Source organism: Neofelis nebulosa, chromosome 2, assembly GCF_028018385.1.
Source record: "Neofelis nebulosa isolate mNeoNeb1 chromosome 2, mNeoNeb1.pri, whole genome shotgun sequence".
Classification (NCBI taxonomy): domain Eukaryota; kingdom Metazoa; phylum Chordata; class Mammalia; order Carnivora; family Felidae; genus Neofelis; species Neofelis nebulosa.
In genome coordinates, this window is record NC_080783.1 from 10,971,408 (window position 1) to 10,993,078 (window position 21,671).

The following is a 21,671-nucleotide window of genomic DNA, read 5'->3' on the forward strand; positions in this document are numbered from 1 at the left end:
ATTTCTTAGGATATACCAAATGAGTCATGATAATAAATACAGGATTGCAGCCCCGTGGGTGGAATGTGAGTTTCGTAGACGTAAAGAGTAAAATTCCTAGAGGAAATGAATGTTACTAAAAATAAAGCAGGAATTAAGATGCTCTTTTTCTCATTCAGTGTACTGATGTTCGTTATTATTAGAGAAATCATTATAACATTCTTTACTTGAAGACAAATTTTTTAAATTATAAATTGTTCAATTTACAAATATATATATACACACATATGTATATATGTGTGTATATATATATATATATCCATTATATACGTGTATATACACATGTATATATACATGTGTATACACATGTATATATACATGTGTATATACATATATATATATATATGTAATGATTTCTAAAGGCACATCATATTGAAGATTGATGATTTTTCCCAAATAAGATATGCTGATAGTGACACATAACACCACTACGGATTAAAATGATGAACATTTGCTTTCCTCCAAATTGTTCTTTCTTGGGTTTTAGTTTTGCTGGAAAATTTTAAGATACTCTTTTATTCTTCAGTCCTTTGAAATACCAAAAAACTCGGAAATGTACCCACTATTTCTAGCATCTACCCCAGATGCTTCGTAAAAATCTGCACACAGCCTATTACAATTTGGTAATTAAGACTAGAACCAAACTTCTCCGTCCGTCTCATAATTTATATTCTTAGTGAGAAAATTAATCATCTGGAAAGAGAAAACAGAAATGGCCCTAAGTGCCTTCTCTTTATATCGAGCAAAACTATGATGACCAAAAGTAATTTCCAAAACTGAGTTTTAAAAGTATTTCTGTACCAAGCCTGTTAGGATTTCTAATTAAACATGACGGAAAATTGGCTCATGCATGAAAAGAATGTAACTAGAAAACTAGTGGATAGATGGGGCACCTGGGTGACTCAGTTGGTTGAGTGTCCAGCTTCGGCTCAGGTCATGATCTCACAGTTCGTGAGTTCAAGCCCCGTGTCGGGCTCTGTGCCGACAGCTCAGAGCCTGGAACCTGCTTCAGTTGCTGTGTCTCCGTCTTTCTCTGCCCCATCCCCAGTCATGCTCTGTCTCTCTCTGTCTTAAAAATAAATAAAACATTTAAAAAGAAAAAAACTAATGGTAGATTATTATAGGGACTTGAACAGTGCCATCAGGACATGAATTTCCCCTTGTGACCTCTTTCCGGCTTTCTCTCTCTTTAATGTTTATCAATCTTTTCCCATAAGAAGACCATTCCCTTTGGGTTCAAGTTGAGCAAGAGTGAATGTCTCCCCCAGGTGGCTAACAGTAAAAGTCTAATTGTGTTCTATTGGCTCTCATGTGTCACGTGCCTATCGCTCAGCCACTCACTATGGCCTGAGGATTGCAGTGTTCAGATTGGCCAGGCTGGGTCACGTGATCACCTCAGAGGGTTTAGGTGAATTAACTCCATGGAAATCACTGGCATTATGGGTGAGCCAGAAAACAATGCCTCACAGGCTATGAGAACCAGAAGAAGACTGAGTGATGTTGGGTCACAAAAACAACACAGATACTAATTGGGGTTAGGGAAAGTTAAATTATCAGGACTTATTAAATATCATCCATCAAAAGCATGCTTAAAAATCTGCATATTTGTTCCTAGGAGTCGTCAAGAATTGCCTGTGAGCTATAACACTCTTAAATGTTTCCTACTTCCCTCTTCTAAAAGTCCGCATCACTTCCTATATATCACTTCACCCTTCTGCCATCTCCCAAAGGCCTACATTGTTTTCCAGATACCACAATCCATGTGTCTTAATAAATTAGCAATGTTGGGGCAGCATATCAATTATGAATCCCATCTTAGCCAACCATAACCGGTACCTAATTCTTTAGGGATAGTCTCAATTTGGCTGCCTCGCCTCAAGAAGTCCAGTTACCTGTTGATTCCTAAGTAAACATGGAGATTTCGGCAGAGGCAGCATGAGCTGGGTTAATGGGGGGGGTCCAAGGGCAGTCCCAAGGGCATAGCTATTGTTCCCACTGACCCTGTGAAGAAGGCAATAAACGAGCTACTTGGCACCTTTGACCCTGGAGATTACAATGCCCAAGATGTTCAGTGGTGCAGATAACAAATTACCTCGCTTCTCTCAACTGTAATTTCCTATTCTATAACATGGAGATTTTAAAAAAATACCTTTTCTCCATTCTCAGAGACTAGTCACAGTGATTTTCGTAAAATAACATGAAGGCACCTTGGGAAGGACTATTCAAATGCAAATTGTATTTTCTCTCCATGTCCAAAAAGTTGAAGGAAGGTGAAGTAGAAAGAAAATTTCATTTAAAGCAAAATAAGGTACCAGGGTGGAGTACTATATACACCAGGAGTAATCATCCACTCTCCTTTGGGGAAGAGAAGTGTAATATTGTTGCAAGGGACGGTGTACAGAGTGCCTTTTCTGCCTCCTGAGGAGTTTTATTATTTTGTCATAGATGATTACGAAATGATTGTTCAATGTCATCTTTCCAGCTCAGCAAATGACTCACATGCTTTTTTATATTGCTACGTTATTTTACAATTGTACAACTGGAAAAAATGTAAGAAAATATTTATCATATACTTTATTCATTCATTCAACAAATATTTACTATGCACCTGGAAAAGTGCAAAGCATAGGGGGTTAAGGATACAGTGGTAAATGAGTCGGACATCTTGCTCTCAAAGAGCAACTTACTTAGTCTGGCATTATCTCAGATGTTATTTCTTTTGGATATAATTAAATGTATATGAACACATTGCACAACTGTCCATGCACCTGTGTCTCAAAAGACTAATGAATACATACCAGCCAGCGACAAATAAGAAATTGCCACAACAGGTACATTTTCCTTCCTCAGGCCATCCTTAGGATAAGACTCTAAAAAATCTTAAAGAAAATCGTCATGCCCATGGTCAAGTAAAATACTAAGTGGAAAGTACAAGTAAAAGCAATTATTTTCCTACAGAAGAAAATGTTTCTGAGATGCTTATTATGTACAATAATAAGATCTACTCCCGTGGCTGACCTTTCTATGAGATGAACACATAATTTTACTGAGCATGTGTGCGTTTGAGGAGGTCCAGGTGCAAACCACCCTTCTTTCCAAATTGCACGTTTTTGGTTAATATTGGAGTTTTGCCGACTGGGCCAGGAAGTCATGGGGAGAATTGGAAAGGACACAGGAATCCAACAGATCTGGATTGCAGTGCCGGCTTTCCACTTTATATTGGTGTAGACTTGAAAGGACCAGTAAGTCTTTCTGTGCCTGATTTCTCCTCTATAAAAGAGCAAAGGCATCACCAGCCTCACAGAAATATTGTTTGCATTGAAGGTAACATGATATTCAAAACACTTAATAGACTACAATAAAAATTATATAATAATACCTGCCATTATTTTGCAGGTTATAGTGTTTGGTCTTCATTTCCCTAAGACTCTCGGGATGTTTATTTACTTTCAAGAAGCTTGTTAACAAAATATGTTTTCTTTCTAGGAATGCAATTGCCATGGAACATTGCACTTTTAATACAACTCTTTCTCTACATTTGTTTTGAGATGTTATTTAACTGTTCGTTAATAACTCTTTTGGTTCCTGCAACAATATATAAAACCTTATGTCATATGTATTTAATCTGAATGATATGAAATGGCCAATACGCAGCCATTTTTACCTACAAATAACTTCATTTGGTTCCACTTTGTAATTATTTTTATTCATGCCTTATCCACCGGTAATATATTGTGTCCCACCCCCCTGGAGAATTATCTAATTCGTGTTTGTACCTACCAGCATACCTTGCATGTAATACACACCCAGAAAGTATGTTATAAATTTCAAGTTAGTGTATTATGTCTGAATTCAGTGGAAATAAAATCAATCACGCCAGCTACCATTACTCTACAACAATTGTTCCTCATTATTGCGGGGGATCTCAGACCCTTTGTGACTTCCATAAAAGCTACAGACCATTACTTCTCAAATGTTAAGACATGTAGGAATCACCAAAAGAGTTCTGGAAAATGCAGATTCTGATTTAGTACCTCCGAGGTAGGTCCTGAGATTATACACATCTAATAAGCTGCCAAACCACGCCAAGGCTGCTGGCCTACATACAACCCACACTTTGAAAAGTAAGGTCAGAGCGCACCTGGGTGGCTCAGTCAGTTAAGCGTCTGGCTCTTGATTTAGGCTCAGGTCATGATCTCACAGTTCATTGGATCAAGCCCTGCATCAGGCTCTGAAATGACAGTGCAGACTCTGCTTGGAATTCTCTCTCCCTCTCTCTCTGCCCCTTCTCCTCTCTCTCTCTCTCTCTCTCTCTCTCTCTCAAAGCAAATAAACTCTAAAAAAAAAATAAGGTTATGACCTCCCTTCTTTGAAAAACAGACCTAATTGCATAAGCACATAGATCAATTCCATTTCTGAGCCTCCTGGACCCCTTGGAGAATGGTTGGATTTTTCATTTTGCAATCACCTGTTCTAGAATTACTCTAATTATAATATTCAACCAAAAAGACTGAAAAATATATACTACTTTCAGAAATACAATATGGATATCGGTGTACATGTATTTCTCTGTGTGTGCACACACTTACCCCTCACACACGCATATATCCACGTTCAAGAATTCCAAAATGACAAAATTAACTCTGATCCTAGAAAGCACATGATTTAAATGATCCTTTTTGTAAGACAAACATTTGGACATAAAATATTTCCCCCAAACATTTCAGATTCCACTGTGATATAAATTTATTTAGCTTCCTCCTGCCCACTAACTCTTGTTTCCATTCAAAGAACTTTCTGTTGAAAATTACTATAAATGAACACATTGTTCCTTTTACAAAAACAAAAATCCTGATGCACAACGTATGTTTGCAATTTACTAGTAACCTGCGCACAAACAATTGAAACTTTTATTCCTCTTCTAATGAACAACAATATGAATAGTGAAAATGTGTAGTGGCGAATAGGGACATGATCTGCAACGCTAGAAGAGAACAAAATTAACAGGTCTCACTGGGACACCATCCAATGATTTGGGCCTCCTTATCACTGTTTTCCTCACATGCTGGCGTTTTAGAGATAATTAGTGCACTTCCAATGGGTTGCCTCATATCTCACTGTGTCTGCCTCTTCAGATGAGCCATACACATTATAAATTCTAACTGTAGATAATGGCTAGAACATCACCAAGGCAGAAAAAGACACCGGCCTGAGAAACTGGGACTCAGTTTAATCAAGAAGGGTGCCCAAGACGGTCTTAACATTCCCCTCAGCTTGACCAGACTTCAGACAGGCTTCTTCCTGGTAGGCACCGACTGCCCTTTTCTTAGAACATTCACTTTAGAAAACTCTTTATGAATTATTTCTCTGTCCCTTTGAGGTGGAAATCATTTTGAAAAGTCTCATGCCTGTTTTACAACCCAGGAGTGTCCTTTTCAAAGACCGGGGGACCGTCTCTGAAATAAGATCATCAAACAGGATAGTGTCCCTTTCTCGGTGGAAGGATGGGAGCCTAACGTTAGTAGGATCCTTCCTCCAATTTGCAAAACTACCTCCTGCCATGCAGATACAAGTACACTTACTTTTCCTTTGGATAAAGCCAGTTAGCAAGCACAGATGGCCTGCGGGCCTCCGACACCAGCTCTTAAAAACTCTATTGCCTCTTGTTTCAGTGCAGTTGGGGTCCAACTCAGTTCTGGCCCTTCTTTTCCTATTTTAAGAGCTCTGAAGGAAGTCTTCCTTAACCTGTTTAACTTTGCCCAGTGCAATTTTTGCTTTGACAGGAGACAGCAAAAGTATGTGCTACAGCTGATCTATTTTCCCCTAAGTCAGACTTTCTCCTAGGTACCCTGTGTTCCCAAATATCACTTGAATTTTTTTTCAAGCAATTCGTCAATCTCAGCCCAGAAGATAGGCCAAGTATTTTAAATGTCCCCCACTCTTTATAACAAGGAAGATGAGTAGAAGAAGAAAGGTCAGAAGCAATGGGTTTTTGTTTTTTTTTTATTTTGTCTTTCAATAAACGCATTTTTTTCTCTCTACTTTCAGTGTCCTTGGCTGCCAGATATCTGCTTGGTCCAGTGTGCGAGAGGGAACAGGGCAAACAGTACCAATTGCATCATCTTTGAAATCAACAAATTTCTGATCGGTCTGGAACTGGTGCAGGAACGGCAGCTCCAGCTGGAAACAAACATCCTGAAGGTGGAAGATGGCACAAACTGTTCCCTGTCTTCAATTGAAGAAGACTTTCTCACCGCATCGGAGCACCTGGAGGAGGAAACTGAGGGGGAAGAATACAGGAATGGTGAGACGTTCCCGAGAAAACACAGGCGCATCCTGAAATTAGTCACCCTGGGAAAATGAGCGCCATTCCAGGAGAGTTTCAGGCCACGTCAGTTTGGCGGACACATCGCCATCGTCACTTACTGAGTTTAGGGAGGGAAGGAGAGGATAAGGGAACACTAGTGAGGATGCTGACTAAGGCACTCCGATCTAATGGTTGGGTGACTCCATCTTCCTGAAGATGCCTTGGGGATGCTGAGGACATCCTCCCACCTGCCAGGAGACAAAGACTATCACAGGGAGGAAAGTTATCTTCCCGAAGACGTCCATAAAGCTACCTATTAAAGTTGAGCCCACATAAACTGGCCTGAATCCTAGCACCGCCTCTTTGAGGCTGTGAAGCCTGAGCTGATTACCTAGTCCTCTGGAGCCCCAGTTTTTTTATCCATTACTTGGGAGGACAATAGTGCCTCTAACACTGTTAATAGTTACTCTATCTAGCTACATATATTTATGATACTTGCCTGTAATTATGGGAAGGACAGAAGGAAGTAACCCGGGAGAGTACTTAGCACTCATTTATTCATGGTTTTGATTGACTGATCAATACAGTCCAGTCAACAATGTGTTCCTCTTCCCCACCCTTAACTACCGAAGAAGGGATACCCCAGATGCTCTTGACACTCTTTGGGACAAGCCCTACTCAAACTTGAGAGCGGATGTTTGCAGCAAGGCTTGCTATGGAGGTTGCTGTGGACATCCTTCCTCCTCCTTCTGTATGCACTGGGAAGCTCTAAAATGCAAGTGTTTGGGGTACTTTTCCTGTGGAGAAAGGTGACCAGCACTTGTCTCCCCACTGCCTTCTTCTCCCACTCTAGCGCTTACATTCATATCCCACGTTAAGAGCCATTTTGTTGAGCGGGGTTCCGTACCTAAACTCAGAAACCTTTGCAGATTCATTTGTCTTGAAGGAACACTCTAAATGTTGTTTTTGGGGGGTGGAAGGCAAGGGGGAAACTGATGCTTTAAGACATTTTTAGAAAGTGGTTGTTATTTTGGACTCATGAGATCCTGCCATCCAAAAAGTAATAGTGGGCCCTCGTTTTGTCTTCACCAGGTTATGAAAATATAAACGCCTCCGCTCATGTTTTGGAAAGTAAAAAACCAAAGGAAGTCACTCAGGAGGAATGGAATGACAACAAGAAAAAGTTGTTTTATCCTTCGGAAGACAAATGCATTAGCAGATCTCATACCACATTGATGAAAGCAGAAGAAACTCTGGAAAAAGTAGAAGGCACCATTTTACAGAGCCTCGATTCATCAGCCAAGCCATCAGAGTGGACAGGCAAAGCTGTGCAGAATGAGAAGCCAGCCAGAAATTACTGTTACTCAGAAAGTTATAAAGGGCATGTGGAAAAGTCACAGGCACCCTATATTCCAGGGGATGTTCATTTCCCTGGGATGGTTAAGAAAGGTGGGCCTTCCGTGCACGGTACCCTCACTGAGCATGGCAGCAGCTTAGACCCAGGGGACCCTGAAGACGACACAAACTCTCTTCCTCCCCACCAAGATGGAGAAGTCACCGCCGGGGAGTATGCCACAAATTTAGCAGAATCCGTGCTACAGGATGCGTTTATTCGGTTATCTCAGTCGCAGCCCACGCCACCCCAGGAATCTGCAGTCGGTGTTTCTGTAGGAAGCGCTCTGCTACCCAGTGGCTGTTCCACAAAAGGTATGGTGGTCCCGCGGTCATGGAATGAGCTCCCCAAAATCGTCATCGTTCAGAGTCCAGATGGCAGCGATGCTACCCCTGCGGCAGGCATCTCCTCGTGGCCTGAGATGGAAGTCTCTGTTGAAACCTCAGGGGTCCTCTCTGGAGAGAACTCCAGCAGACACCCTCAGAGCGCTCTGGAAGTTGCGTTAGCTTGCGCGGCCACTGTGATTGGAACTATTTCCAGTCCACAGGCCACGGAGAGACTTAAAATGGAGCAAGAATCTTTGGTTTCACCCCGTCCACTGGGAGGCAGTGACCGCCTGCAAAGTCAAATATCCCAAGTCCTCAAGGAACCTTCTGTCAGCGAATACTCCTTTCCATCTGCCTTGTGTGGCATGACCCAGGTGGCGAGCGCCATTGCTGTTTGTGGCCTCGGCGAATCGGAAGAGGCGAAGGCTCCAAGTGGCCTCTCGTGTGCAGCTGAGGCTCGTGCAGCAGTCCCCCCAGTCTGCGGTTTGGCAACAGGGAGCAGCATGGAGCTGGGAAGCGAGGCCATCGCACAGGTATTACTCCAGGAGGCTGCGCTGGTTTTAACAAGGCCCGACCCCCACAGCAGCATGGGAGACCTCATGGAATCAGTGAGCAGGAGAATCCTAGAAACGACTTCAAAGCCTCAGACCCTGTGCTCAGAAAACGTCCTCAGGAATGAGCTGGCACAGACCCTCTCCAATGTTATTCTGGAGCATTCCATTGATGAAGCTCTCCAGAGAAACAGAACAATTGATCCCAGTGTTAGCAGACATTCATCTGAGACTCTTGAGACCTTGATGGAAAGAACAAACCAACTGCTCTTCAGTGTGATATGCTTCACATTCAAGAAGATGAGGCATTTTGTACAGCTCGGTGAATGGCCCACTGTCCTTGCTAATGAGACCATCAGATGGAGGGAAACGGACTTAAGCTGCCAGCCTCCTGATCAGGCTGCTAGTCTAGCGTGGACAAGAGCCACCGAACATTCCAGCGGCCAGCCACTTGGTGGCAATCCGCAGAGTACCAGTCTTGTTACCAATGATCTTCTAGATGACGTTTATCTGAAGCAAGATAGGAGGGGCCCAGCAAAGCCAGGCCTCTTCAAGAATCCCACGCCGCAATCTGAATTGCCCTGTAGTCCCAGGGGGCCAGATTCTTCACCTGCTAAAACAGCCCCCAAGGAAATAGATCTAAAAGGAACAGTGGGAGAAGATCCAGACAAGCCTCATCAGATACCCAGTTACAATGAGAATGAGTTCAGAGCCTCTTCAGAGAGAGAGAGGACGCTGACAGTGGGCAAGTACAGCAGAGGTTCCCAGGATGCCAAGGACAGGGTCAGTATAAACGCCCAGGAGAAGTATAATCATACCTCACGTCTGAACAGTGAAATTCAAGTTAACCTGTCTTTGTTAGGGAATGACTTCCCCCTTCCTGCTCAATCCACGCTACAGGCAAAACATGCAGACCTGTACTGCATTACAGACTTTGCGGAAGAATTAGCAGAGATGATTGTCTCCATGGCAACCGAAATCGCAGCAATTTGCCTTGACAACTCCAATGGAAAACAACCCTGGTTTTGTGCATGGAAAAGAGGGAATGAGTTTCTGGTTACCCCGAACGTATCCTGCCGATCCTTGAAGAGGAAGAAGGAAAGCCAGACCAGCGGGGCCACAGTGAGGAAGCACAAACCACCACGGCTCAGCGAGATCAAGAGGAAAACGGATGAGCACCCGGAGCTTAAAGAGAAGCTGATGAACAGGGTGGTGGACGAGTCCGTGAACCTTGAGGACATCCCGGATTCGGTCAGTGTTTTTGCAGACGAAGTAGCAGCCAAGATCATGAACCTAACAGAGTTCTCTGTGGTGGACGGCGTCTGGCAAGCCCAGAGCTATCCCCGGAACCGGTTACTCAGTGGAGACAGGTGGAACCGGCTGCAGGCTTCCAGCTGTGAAAGCATTCCAGAGGAGGACTCCAATGCCAGGGCCTACGTAAATAGCCTGGGTTTCATGAGTACCCTAAGTCAGCCAGTTAGCAGGGCCAGCTCTGTCTCCAAGCAGTCCAGCTGCGAGAGCATCACTGAGGAGTTTTCCAGGTTCATGGTGAACCAGATGGAAAATGAAGGAAGAGGGTTTGAGTTATTGCTGGATTACTACGCAGGCAAGAACGCCAGCAGCATCCTGAACTCAGCCGTGCAACAGGCGTGCCGTAAAAATGAGCACCTCAGCGTGAGGCCAAGCTGTCCCTCTAAGCAGTCCAGCACCGAGAGCATAACAGAGGAATTCTACAGGTACATGCTGAGGGACATCGAAAGAGAAAACAAGGACAGCACGTCCTCCAGACGAAGCAGCCAGGATTGGACAGTTGGCCTACTGTCACCTTCTCTGCGATCCCCCTTGTGTTACAGACAGTCATCCATGCCAGATAGCAGACCCCTGGGTGCCAGGCTGACGGTGAACGCGCCCATCAAAGCCAGCTCCTTAGATGGCTTTACTCAAAACAGCCAGCAAGATTTCCTAAGTGTACATCCGGTCAGTAGCACTTCCTCATCCGGTCTCTGCAAATCTGACTCTTGCTTGTATCGGAGAGGTGGAACCGACCAGATCACCAACATGTTAATTCACGAGACGTGGGCAAACTCCATCAAGGCCCTCATGCGAAAGAACAAAATTATAGCGGATGATGCTGAGGCAGCTGAGCCTGTTCCTGGTGGCTCTCCCAGGCAAACGGAGAGATGTGCAAACAGATCATCTTCGAGCAGGGCGCAAAGTGGGCCCACTCTTCTGGCGCAGGAGTCCATCGATAACCCGAGGAAAGACTCCATTACCGAAAGCAAGCATCCCCCAGTGTCAGCTCAGAGCAAAGCTTTTCCTCTTACAGACCACAACGGTTTAGATTCTAAAAAGGAAACGTCTTCATGCCATGGGTCTGTCCCTGTAAGCCACACCAGGTGGTCCCTGTGTGCCAGGGATGTACCTTTAATTCAAATTGAAACAGATCAGAGAGAAGAGTGTGTTGGAGAACCTGAACACTTCTCTTCCAAAAGCAGCCCCCTAGAGGAAGCAGAGGAGCATTTGCAAGATGGAAAAGTCCCCCATGTGGCGAGGGGTGGAGACACTGCTGAGAGTGCCTGCCAAAACCCCAGGTGAGTGAATGACCTCTTAGACTAGATAGGGTGCACGGGACTGGACTTTGCATCTCCCTTAGTATATAATCTAAATCGGAGGGACTTTATTGATGCAAGAACTGAATTCTGAGACAATAAGTGACCTCTCTGGGTTAATATGCACTTATAATAGAAATTTGGAAGTAATTAAAAAAAATTTTTTTTAGTGTTTGTTTAGTTTTGAGAGAGAGAGAGAGAGAGAGAGAGACTCTGAGTGGGCGACGAGCAGAGAGAGGGAGACACAGAATTGGAAGCAGGCTCCACGCAGGCGACCCTGGAAGTAATTTTTTTAAAACTTCAAAAACAAATTGAATTCATCTATATAATAGGAGAATGAATGTTTCGTTTTCCACATTAAAATTAATCTCCCATACTGTTACCTTTTAAAATTCAGTCATAAAAATTTTCAAACAAAAAAGAAAGTTATGTCAACTTATCCACTTGAAAAAAGTTAAATTTAAATACGTTTTAATATTAGAATCTGACATTAAACATTTTGGTATCATTTTTCTCTACCGTCTCTCCTTTCAAGTTTCTCTATTTTGTTTTGTTCTAAAGATCTTTGCAAGGACACCTTGTCCCACAAATACTGGACCTTTAGATGCATGGTATAATCATGGCAGTTTAAGTGCAAGGCAACATTGGAGTTTTGTTATTTCAGTAGTTCTTTTCTAGAAGATTGTAATGTAAGTGGCAATGCATTTTGAATTTGAGACAAAAGAATTATTTCTTTCCAAGTGCTTAAGGAAGAGTCAATCCTCTTACAATTCCCAGGTTTGTAGAAAAATCATAACTATTCTTGAATATGGGACCATTGTATCATTTAAACAAATTATTATTGAAGTTGACCTACAATATTATATTAATTTCAGGTATGCAACACAGTTCAGCTACACATTACTCAGTGTTCGCCACAAGTGTGGTCACCCTCTGTCACCATACGTCACAATTACACTATTATTGACAATAATCCCTATGCTGTAGTTTTCATCTCCATGACTTATGTATTTAATACCGTTGCTCCATTTTAAAATGTTTTTTTGTCTCTAAAGTTAAATAAGACAGAAAAAAAAAACCAAATTAAGCTGAGTAGCCTTGGAAAACGTAAGTTAGAGAAATAGCCTACGTCTTTTCAGAGACCTATGCCTGTTGTACAAAGAGCCTGGTATTTTTAAATGTTTAGGTGCAATAAACAAGTTGAACACAACTTTCATCAAATTTCAGCTGCTTTGGAAAATCCCTAATACTTTCCCCCCACCAGGGAAGCAGAAGGGATCCGTCTTCAGGTGCCGGGACCCCCTATGATTATGGCATCATTACAAGGTGTAGGTGATGGTGGTCAAGGTGCACCTATTTCCTTCTTAGCCTCTTAGTGCTGAGAACTTAACTTTCCGATTGAATAAAATCCTAGGAGAATTCAAGAGAAGGAAAGCATGAAAACCCACAAGCAAAAGAGTGTAAGTTAAGCGAAATGAAATACAGACCAAGCGGACCAAAACAAGTTCATATATATCAGTAATTCTCCAGCTCTAGACAATAGTTACCAAGTCTTATAGGAGTACCCTACCTCACTTTAGATCAAAGAGTTGAAGAAACAAAAGGGCCAATGTGTAATTCTTTAGAATTCCCTTAAGGTGAGATATACGAACATGGAAAAGTCTTATTTTAGATTCCACATGTCTGACTTTGAATCTTCTTCGCCATCGTCATAAACCAGCTGCGATTTTTAGCTGAAGAAAGTTACCTAGTGAGGAAACATTTGTGAACTAGTAGTTCAACAAGATGCATGGTTTCAGGCTCAAACCAAATAGTGATTGTCAATGAAGTTAAGTAACATTCATTATACATTGTTGAGTGAAAGGTCACTAACCTTAAGCTTAAAAGAGGTACAACCTGGGGACTTTCAAACTGTTTGGGAAGTATGTATCAATAAGGCCTCCAACTGATTTAGGTTTGGATTCCATATAATGACTCAAGCACATATTCTCTCAACTCATGGTATGGATTTCTGATTTGGTTTTCCAAGAACAAAAGAAACGAAACTGTAGAGCCATCATCCTTAGAAATTCAAGAGCTGAATCTGCTTCCAAAACATAAGGACGTCGAATATATTTTTCTTTGTGAAGCAATATGAAGAATTGTTATAGAACATGAACTCTACTGACTAACCTGGTAACAGTGTCACTTTGAGCAAGTTCCCTAATCTCTCTACAGCAGTTTAGGTGAGTAAGCTATAGGAATAAAGTTCTTAACTCAGTGCCTAACCCATCAGAAGTACTCAATAAACGTTCCCTTTATGGTTGTTGTTGTTCAGGGTTAGGGTGTATGATTGCCTTTATTTCAAGAGATTTTTTTTCCCACGAGAAACCTGTTGTGAACAGTGTGAACTTTTTGTTAAAACGGAATTACTATGATTTACAAGGGGGGAAATTTGTTCTATTTGGATCACATTTTCTAAGCTCAGGGTTGTTATTAGGGGATTTGATATGTCAAAATAGAGAACTGAACTCCCTGTGAAAGAGTTCCTACCTACACACAGAGCGAAGGACGTGACACAACACTTGATTCTGTCTGGTCATGGCGAAGTGTCATGTCCTAAAAATGTTTTTAGGCTACTTTCTGAAGGACATTTTCATAACTCTGCTAAAAATGTTACAAAGGCTCAACACACTGAAATGAAATTCACTTTCTTACTTTTTTATTTGAAAAACAGAGTAACAGTTTCGGAATTCATTATGGAAGCCATGTCCAAATGAAAATACTTGTTGGGTTTGAAGCTGTCACATTTGTCCAGATACCTGAATAGTCCTTCAGTCATAAAGAAAGTAAATAATTTGGGACAGCCCGATTCTTGATTTCTGGGAAAATGGTATCGTACTGGTGAGCAGCGATGTCTTCTTAATTCAGCTGCCTCCTCTGAGGTTATTGAAGAGCAATGATATAACTTTTCGATAATTTGGGATCACAAGGCAGAAACACCAAGCTAAGAATCCCGAGCCTTCACATGTTGCCTTCGTTGGCATAATCTGATGTTTTCAGGAATATGTTTTGTGTTGTGTTTTTATTTACATTGGCTTCAAGAAAACAGTTATTCATCAACCAAGCATGTACATGCACATTCTGTGGCACACGCTGCCCTTGGAGCGAAACACACAGTAGAAAGTAGAGATTTAGTACCTGCTATCATGGGTCCTACACACCAGTGGGAGAGACAGAAAACATGCATGGAAAGAACCCTTTGGCAAAAGATCATTACAGCATGTTATGAGAGAAAAATAAAGAGAGTAATGTGACAGAGAGCAACTGGTTGGGTGAAGTGGTTACTTAAGATAGAATGTGGGCATTTGGATGAGACCTAAGGGAAGACGGAGCCAACCATGCGAAGAATTGAAGGGGAAGATGTGCATTTGCATTTCAAGCAGCACTGGTGTTCTAGCTAGTCTAAAAAAAAAAAATCCTCCCACAGACCACCTTAAAGTCCTAGATTAAATATGATAAATATCCTTTTGAATACAGGGCTGACCTTAACAGTGTTACCAATAATGATGACAATCTCAGAGGCAGAAAATGAAAGGATTTGGAAACAAAAGTCATAGACTAAAGTTAGGTCTGTGCTTGCTCTTACTAGTCTCCCTAATCTACCAGTTCATTTCCTAAAAGCTAGAGAAAACCAGGAAATAATACTGTGGGTCCATGAATGATGAAGACTTAGAAATGACACCAACCTTCATATCCAGAAGGGTTATGTCCTCAGAAAAGAAAGTACAAACTTAGGAAAAAAGTTCACTCACCAGAAAATGAGTTAAGAAGAAGATGTATCTTTTAGGGTTAGGGCTCTAGGTAGAAAGGGGAAAAATCCCCTAAGAATGTATAACCACAGATTCCCTAATGCATATTTGAGGTTCTAATTTACACTATCTCTGGTTCAGAAAACCCTAAGTTGCAAATGGCAAGATTTCATTCTTTTTGATTGCAGAGTAATACTCCATTGTGTGTGTGTGTGTGTGTGTGTGTGTGTGTGTGTGTGTATCACATCTTCTTTCTCCATTCATCCATCGATGGACATTTGGGCTCTTTCCATACTTTGCTATTGGTGATAGTGCTGCTATAAACATGGGGGTGTGGGTGTCCCTTCGAAACAGCACACCTGTATCCCTCGGATAAATGCCTAGTAGTGCAATTGCTGGGTCGTAGGGTAGTTCTATTTTTAGTTTTTTGAGGAACCTCCATACTGTCTTCCAGAGTGGCTGCACCAGCTTGCATTCCCACCAACAATGCAAAAGAGATCCTCTTTCTCCGCATCCTCCCAAACATAAGGGAAAGGAAACAAAAATAATATAAAAACAGGGAGGGGGACAAAACAGAAGAGACTCATAAATATGGAGAACAAACTGAGGGTTATGGGAGGGGTTGTGGAGGGGGGATGGGATAAATGGATAAGGGGCACTAAGGAATCTATTCCTGAAATCATGGTTGCACTATATGCTAACTAATTTGGATGTAAATTTAAAAAAATAAAAAATAAAATTTAAATAAATAAATATAACAAACTTCTAAAAAGAAAGAAAGAAAAAAAAAAGAAAACCCTAAGTTGATAAATTACCTTAAAGCAATCTCAGGTTAATAACATGATGAGACCTTGGTGGAAGAAACAATAAATCCCTGGGTATTTTAGGCCAAGTCTCAAAGGACTTCAATAGATAAAGCCCCATTAAATAAGCATTCAAAAACTCAGATTACAAGATACACAAGGAATCAAAGCACTGTAAACAAGACCTAGTACAAACATCAAATAGTAGCATTAACTCTAATAAGGATTTCAGATATTAGAATTATTAGATACAGACTATAAAATAAATATACCTTAAATATTTAAAGAGGTATATAAACCAAGAGAAAGCATAAACTACAATTAAAATAGATGAAGTAGACTTGAAAATTAGTCAAATACTAAAGGAAGACAAATATAATTACTGAAATCATAGCCTTTGTTATGAAAAATAATTACTTAAAAAATAAGGTCATTGGAATAAAGACTTCAATGGCATACTTGCAGAGAGAACTACAGTAAAAGTAAGTGTAAAACAACTTTTGTTTCCACCCACAATGGAGTAACTAAAGCTAAATTTACCCTGCTTCTGTAAACAACTAGAAAAATGGGCAAAATATATGAAGCAACTGTTGCTAGACATTGTACAATCAACAGCACTTTGAAAGTAGGGAAGGAAACATCGTGACCCCAGTAATTGCCCCAAATTTCTGCCTAGATTCCCTTTTTAGGCAATAGTGCAAAGAGGACAGCCTGAACAGAGCTCAGAAGGCACTCTCAGTTAAGGAGTCAGAGATTAGAGGATACCACACAGAGAAAGAATTCCAGAAGTCTGTAGAGGGATCCCCTTGAGCCTGTTGGTGAATGCTAAACCCTGCATGTGTATGTGAAACCCCATGAAGCCAAAGACCTGTGAGCTGAAGAATCCCACAAGTTCACATGGGACTTGGAGAAGTTTATTTCCAACCAGCGGAGTAGAGAACCCATGTTAAACACATGCAGCATTTAGCAGAGACCCCCAAAAGTATCACACTATAGAATTAAGGCTAACTTACCCCTAAAAAATAAAAGCTAATCTAAACTTGTTCTAATAAAACTTGTAACTCAACATTGAAAAGGTCAAACTGAACTAAAACTAATTTAACCTAGAATGGGTCTAATGCTCTTCAGAGAAATACAACAAAATCCAGCACTCGACAGCATAAATTTACAGCATAAGATCCAATTAAAAAAAAAATGTTTCACATACAAAGAAGCAGAAAAATGTCACCCATAACCCATAGGATAATCAGTCAACATAAATATATCCAGGAACTACAGAGGTAACGGGATTAACAGACAAGGACTTTAAATAACTATTACAAACATGTTCCAATATTTAAAGGTACACGTGAATCTATAATTGGGTGAAAATTATAAATTCACAAATCAAGAAGTACAGTGAATCTTAAGCAGGATAAACAAAAAACCACATCAAGCACATCATGACCAAATTATTAGAAACCAACGACAAAGAAACAGTCCTAAAAGTAGCTCAGAGGGAAAAACAACTTACATACTGAGGAACACAAAAATTGCAGGTTTCTCATCAGAAAAAAAGAAATCTAAAAGATGAAGAATGACATCTTTCCTGTGCAGAAGGAAAAAAAACCTGCCACCTTAGTGTTCTTCACCTCACAAAAAATAAAGGCTCTCCATGGATAAGAAGACTCAATATTGTCAAGATATCAGTTCTTCCTAACTTGATTTATAAATTTAATGTAACCCCATTCAGAATCCCAGCTCATCATTTTGTGGATATCAACAAAATGATTCCAAAGTACATACAGACAGGCAAAATACCCAGAACAGTCAAGACAATATTTAAGAAGAAGAACAAAGTCAGGCTGCCATCACCTGGCTTCAAGACTTACTATGAAGCTGCGGTTATCAACACAGTGTAACATTGGCAAGCGAATAAACAAATGGGTCAATGGAACAGAATAGAAATGCCAGAAATAGATACACACAAATATAGTTAACTGATTTTTGGTAAAGGATCAAAGGCAAAACAGTGTGAAAAGTAGAGTCTTTTCAACTCAATACTCACCTGCCAAAAAAGAGTCTAGAAACAAAACTTACACCCTTCACAAAAATTAACCCAAAATGGACCATGGATCTAAATGTAAAACTTAATAAAACTATGAAACTCCTAGACGATGACATAGGAGAACATTTAGGTGGCTTTGGGTTGGGCAACGACTTTTTAGATAGAATATCAAAGACGTGATTCATGAAAAAAACTAAGTGATAAACTGGACTTCATTAAAATTAAAAACTTTGGCTGTGTGAAAGGTGCTTGTCAAGAGGACCAGAAGACAAGCTGAACACTGCGATAAAATATTCCCAAAGACATACCTGATAAAGGACTGTTATCCAAAATATATAAAACTGAGTAATAAGAAAGCAAACGACTCGATTTTGAAAGTGGCCAAAAGACTTCAACAGACGCCTTATCAAAGAAGACATACAGAAGGCAAATAAGCATATGAAAAGATACTTAATATCATATGTTATTAGGCAAATGTCAAATGAAAACAACCAGTGTGTTGTTTGTGTCTCAAGCAACACAAAATGCTGAGAAAGATGTAGAACAACAAGGCTTCGTATTTATTTCTGGTAGGAATGCAAAAATGGCACAACGACTTTCAAAGACACTTTGGGAGCTTCTTACAAAAATGAGCATACACTTACCATATGATCCCACAGTCATGCCCCTTGGTATTCACCAAAAGGAGTTGAAAATTTATGTCTACACAAACACCCGCACATAAGATTTTACAGCAGCTTTACTTATAATTGACAAAACTTGGAAACAACCAAGATTTCCTTTAGCAGGTTAATGGCTCAATAAGTTCCGGTACATCCAGACAATGGAAGGTTTTATTCAGCACAAAAAATAAATGAGCTATGAAGCCATGAGAAAACATGGAGGAAACTTAAATGCATATTAAGTGAAAGAAGCCAATCTAAAAGGCTACACGTACTGTATGATTCCAACCCTCCGACATTCTGGGAAAAGGCAGTAAAAAGCTCAGTGGTTGCCAGATGTTAGGAGGGAAGAAGGGATGACAAGATGGAATCCAGAGGGTTTTTAGAACAATAAAACCATTCTGTGTGATACTATAACAGTGGATACATGTCATTATACATTTGTCCAAACCCATAAAGTGTACAACATGGAAGTGAACCCACGTAAGCTATGGATTTGGGGTGATAATGATGCATCAGTATAGGGTCATTGATCGTAACAAATGTATCATTCTGGTGCAAGATGTTGATAGTGGAGAAGGCTGTGGTGTGCAGGGGCTGGGCACATGGGAACTCTCTGTTCTCTCCACTTAGTTTTACTGTGAGCCCAAAGCTTCTCTGAAAAAATAAAGCCTTTTTTTTTTAGAATAAGGGCTAAAGAGTAACTTTTTATGCAAGCAAAATCTTAGAGAACATGTGCTAGGAGATCTATACAAAAGGAAATGCTAATGGAAGTCATTAGGCTTAAGAAAAACGATACTGATGGAAACTTGGACTACACAAATATGAAGCAGGTAGGTAAATATAAAACACCTTTTCTACTTTAAAGTTTCTTTAAAATATAATTACTTACCATGAAAAAAAATATTTTATGACACGTAGAACTAAAATATATGTCGGTTATGACACAAAGGGTGGGAGGGGGGAAATGGAAATATACTTTCCTAAGAATCTTCCGTTCTGTGTGACTTTGTGTAATGTAATCTGAAGTTAGACTGTGATAAATTGGATGGATACTGTAAACCTTGGAATAACTACCAAAAACATAAAACAAAGAGCTATGTTAATAAACTAATAGTGCAGATAAAATGGAATGTTAAAAAGTGTTCAGTTAATCCCAGAGAAATGCAGGAGAAGAGAACAGAAACAAAGTACAGATGAGAGTAATAGAAAACAATGATCAAGATGATATATTTAAACCTAGTCAGGGGCGCCTGGGTGGCTCAGTCAGTTGAGTGTCCGACTTCGGCTCAGGTCATGATCTCATAGTTCGTGAGTTCAAGCCTCATATCAGGGACTGTGCTGACAGCTCAGAGCCTGGAACCTGCTTCAGATTCTGTCTCCCTCTCTCTCTGCCCTTCCGCCACTCATGCTTTGTCTCTCTCTGTCTCTGAAAAATAAATAAATGTTAAAAAAAATTTTTTTAAAGTCTTAATAAATTGTTTTAAAATGGAAGAACTACATAGACTTTTCTGCAGTCAGTATACTGTTTTGAATATTACAGGGTATGTTCTGTGATCACAGTGAAATTAAATAAAATCAATAACAAAAAAATAAATCTAGGAAATCCCCCCCAAATATTTGGAAATTATCAACACACTTCTAAATTATCCATTGGTTTAAAGATTGGTGACTAAGGACATTTTTATGCTTTAAAGTTAAGATGAAATATTTAAAACGTAGATGCTTAATTGTCATGATTTCCCCCTTCAATGAACTTTGTATAACTAAACAATGACATGACCCATTGGAAAGAGAGCTTGTAAATGTAGTTCCATGCTTATTGTTACCTTCTACCTATGGCAAGTGATTTCTATTTTCTATTTACAGTGATGACTCAAAATTTCTTTTTAAAATAAACATTTAGGTTTAAAATAAACATTTTAGATTACATAAACTCGTTGCTTACAATTTTTATTATTAATATAATACAGGGGGGAATGCAGGCGTGGCAAAATTCGTGCACAACAGTACAATCAGGTATGACAGTGGTTCACTAGTAAATTTTTTTTATTATTTAAAAAAAAAATTTTTTTAACGTTTATTTATTTTTGAGACAGAGAGAGACAGAGCATGAACGGGGGAGGGTCAGAGAGAGAGGGAGACACAGAATCTGAAACAGGCTCCAGGCTCTGAGCAGTCAGCACAGAGCCCGACGCGGGGCTTGAACTCACATACCGCGTGATCGTGACCTGAGCCGAAGTCGGACGCTTAACCGACTGAGCCACCCAGGCGCCCCAGTTCACCAGTAAATTAAGCTGGAGGAACATTCGGCTCGATGATTTCTGAGGTCCTTGCTAACTCAGAAATTCTACAGTTGAATTTGATAGCATATTACAACCGGTCCTCTAAAGCTCTATGTGTGAATATAAAATCAGAAGTGGGGGAAAGGCCATATACATACATCTGCATAACACATCTGTGCATTATTCACAAATAAATGAGCAAAGCTGTATATTCCTCTCAAAAGAAAATGAAAACCGGTGTTTTAGATAATCATTACTCATTTCGACTTCCCAGTTACGTGACACAGAATATAAGATTTACTGTAAATAGAGCATGAAATTAGATAAAATAAAATATGCTGACAGACTCATTTTTAACCTGGAATGTTCAATGTCAATCACTGAGATTTAGCTTATGCTTTAGTAAGAAATATCCTGGAATGAATTCTTCTAATAATGCAAGGTCCTAACTTAGTAAACAGTTTCGGAAGTTTCATGTTAAATGAGCAAACATATGGTTTTAAAAGTGTCTCCTTTGTGCTCAGTACTTGGCTTATTTACCCCCTTTTTTGGGGAATAGTTAGCTTCAATAGACTTTTCTTTCATTTGAATTTAATTAAATTCATCAAATGTCTTTTGGGTGCAGCCACTGTCTCACTTTCTCCCTGTTCAGTTTGGAAAAATCTCGACATGTTACAAAGGAAAACCTTTTTGCAGCAACTGTGAGTAGCATAGCATGCGAGAAAGAGCCACACCTTAAGGCTGTACCTATCCAGAAGGCTGTGGGGAGGAATCTTAGAGGCAAGGATCCAGCACTTTTGTGACATTTTCTAGGTCACAAGTTCACACATCAACTAAGGAGATTTTTAATTAAACCCC

The 21,671-nt window shown here is 40.3% G+C and overlaps 1 protein-coding gene across 3 annotated transcripts in view; it reads left to right on the top strand.

Moving 5' to 3' along the window:
* Positions 1–21,671, top strand: part of SPHKAP (SPHK1 interactor, AKAP domain containing) — a 161,064-nt gene that overhangs the window by 123,229 nt on the left and 16,164 nt on the right. For all 3 annotated transcript variants that reach the window (XM_058702387.1, XM_058702370.1, XM_058702379.1), the window contains exons 6-7: positions 6,088–6,343; positions 7,439–11,207. In XM_058702387.1, the coding sequence (XP_058558370.1) occupies positions 6,088–6,343; positions 7,439–11,207 (4,025 nt within the window). The remainder of the gene's footprint in view (positions 1–6,087; positions 6,344–7,438; positions 11,208–21,671) is intronic.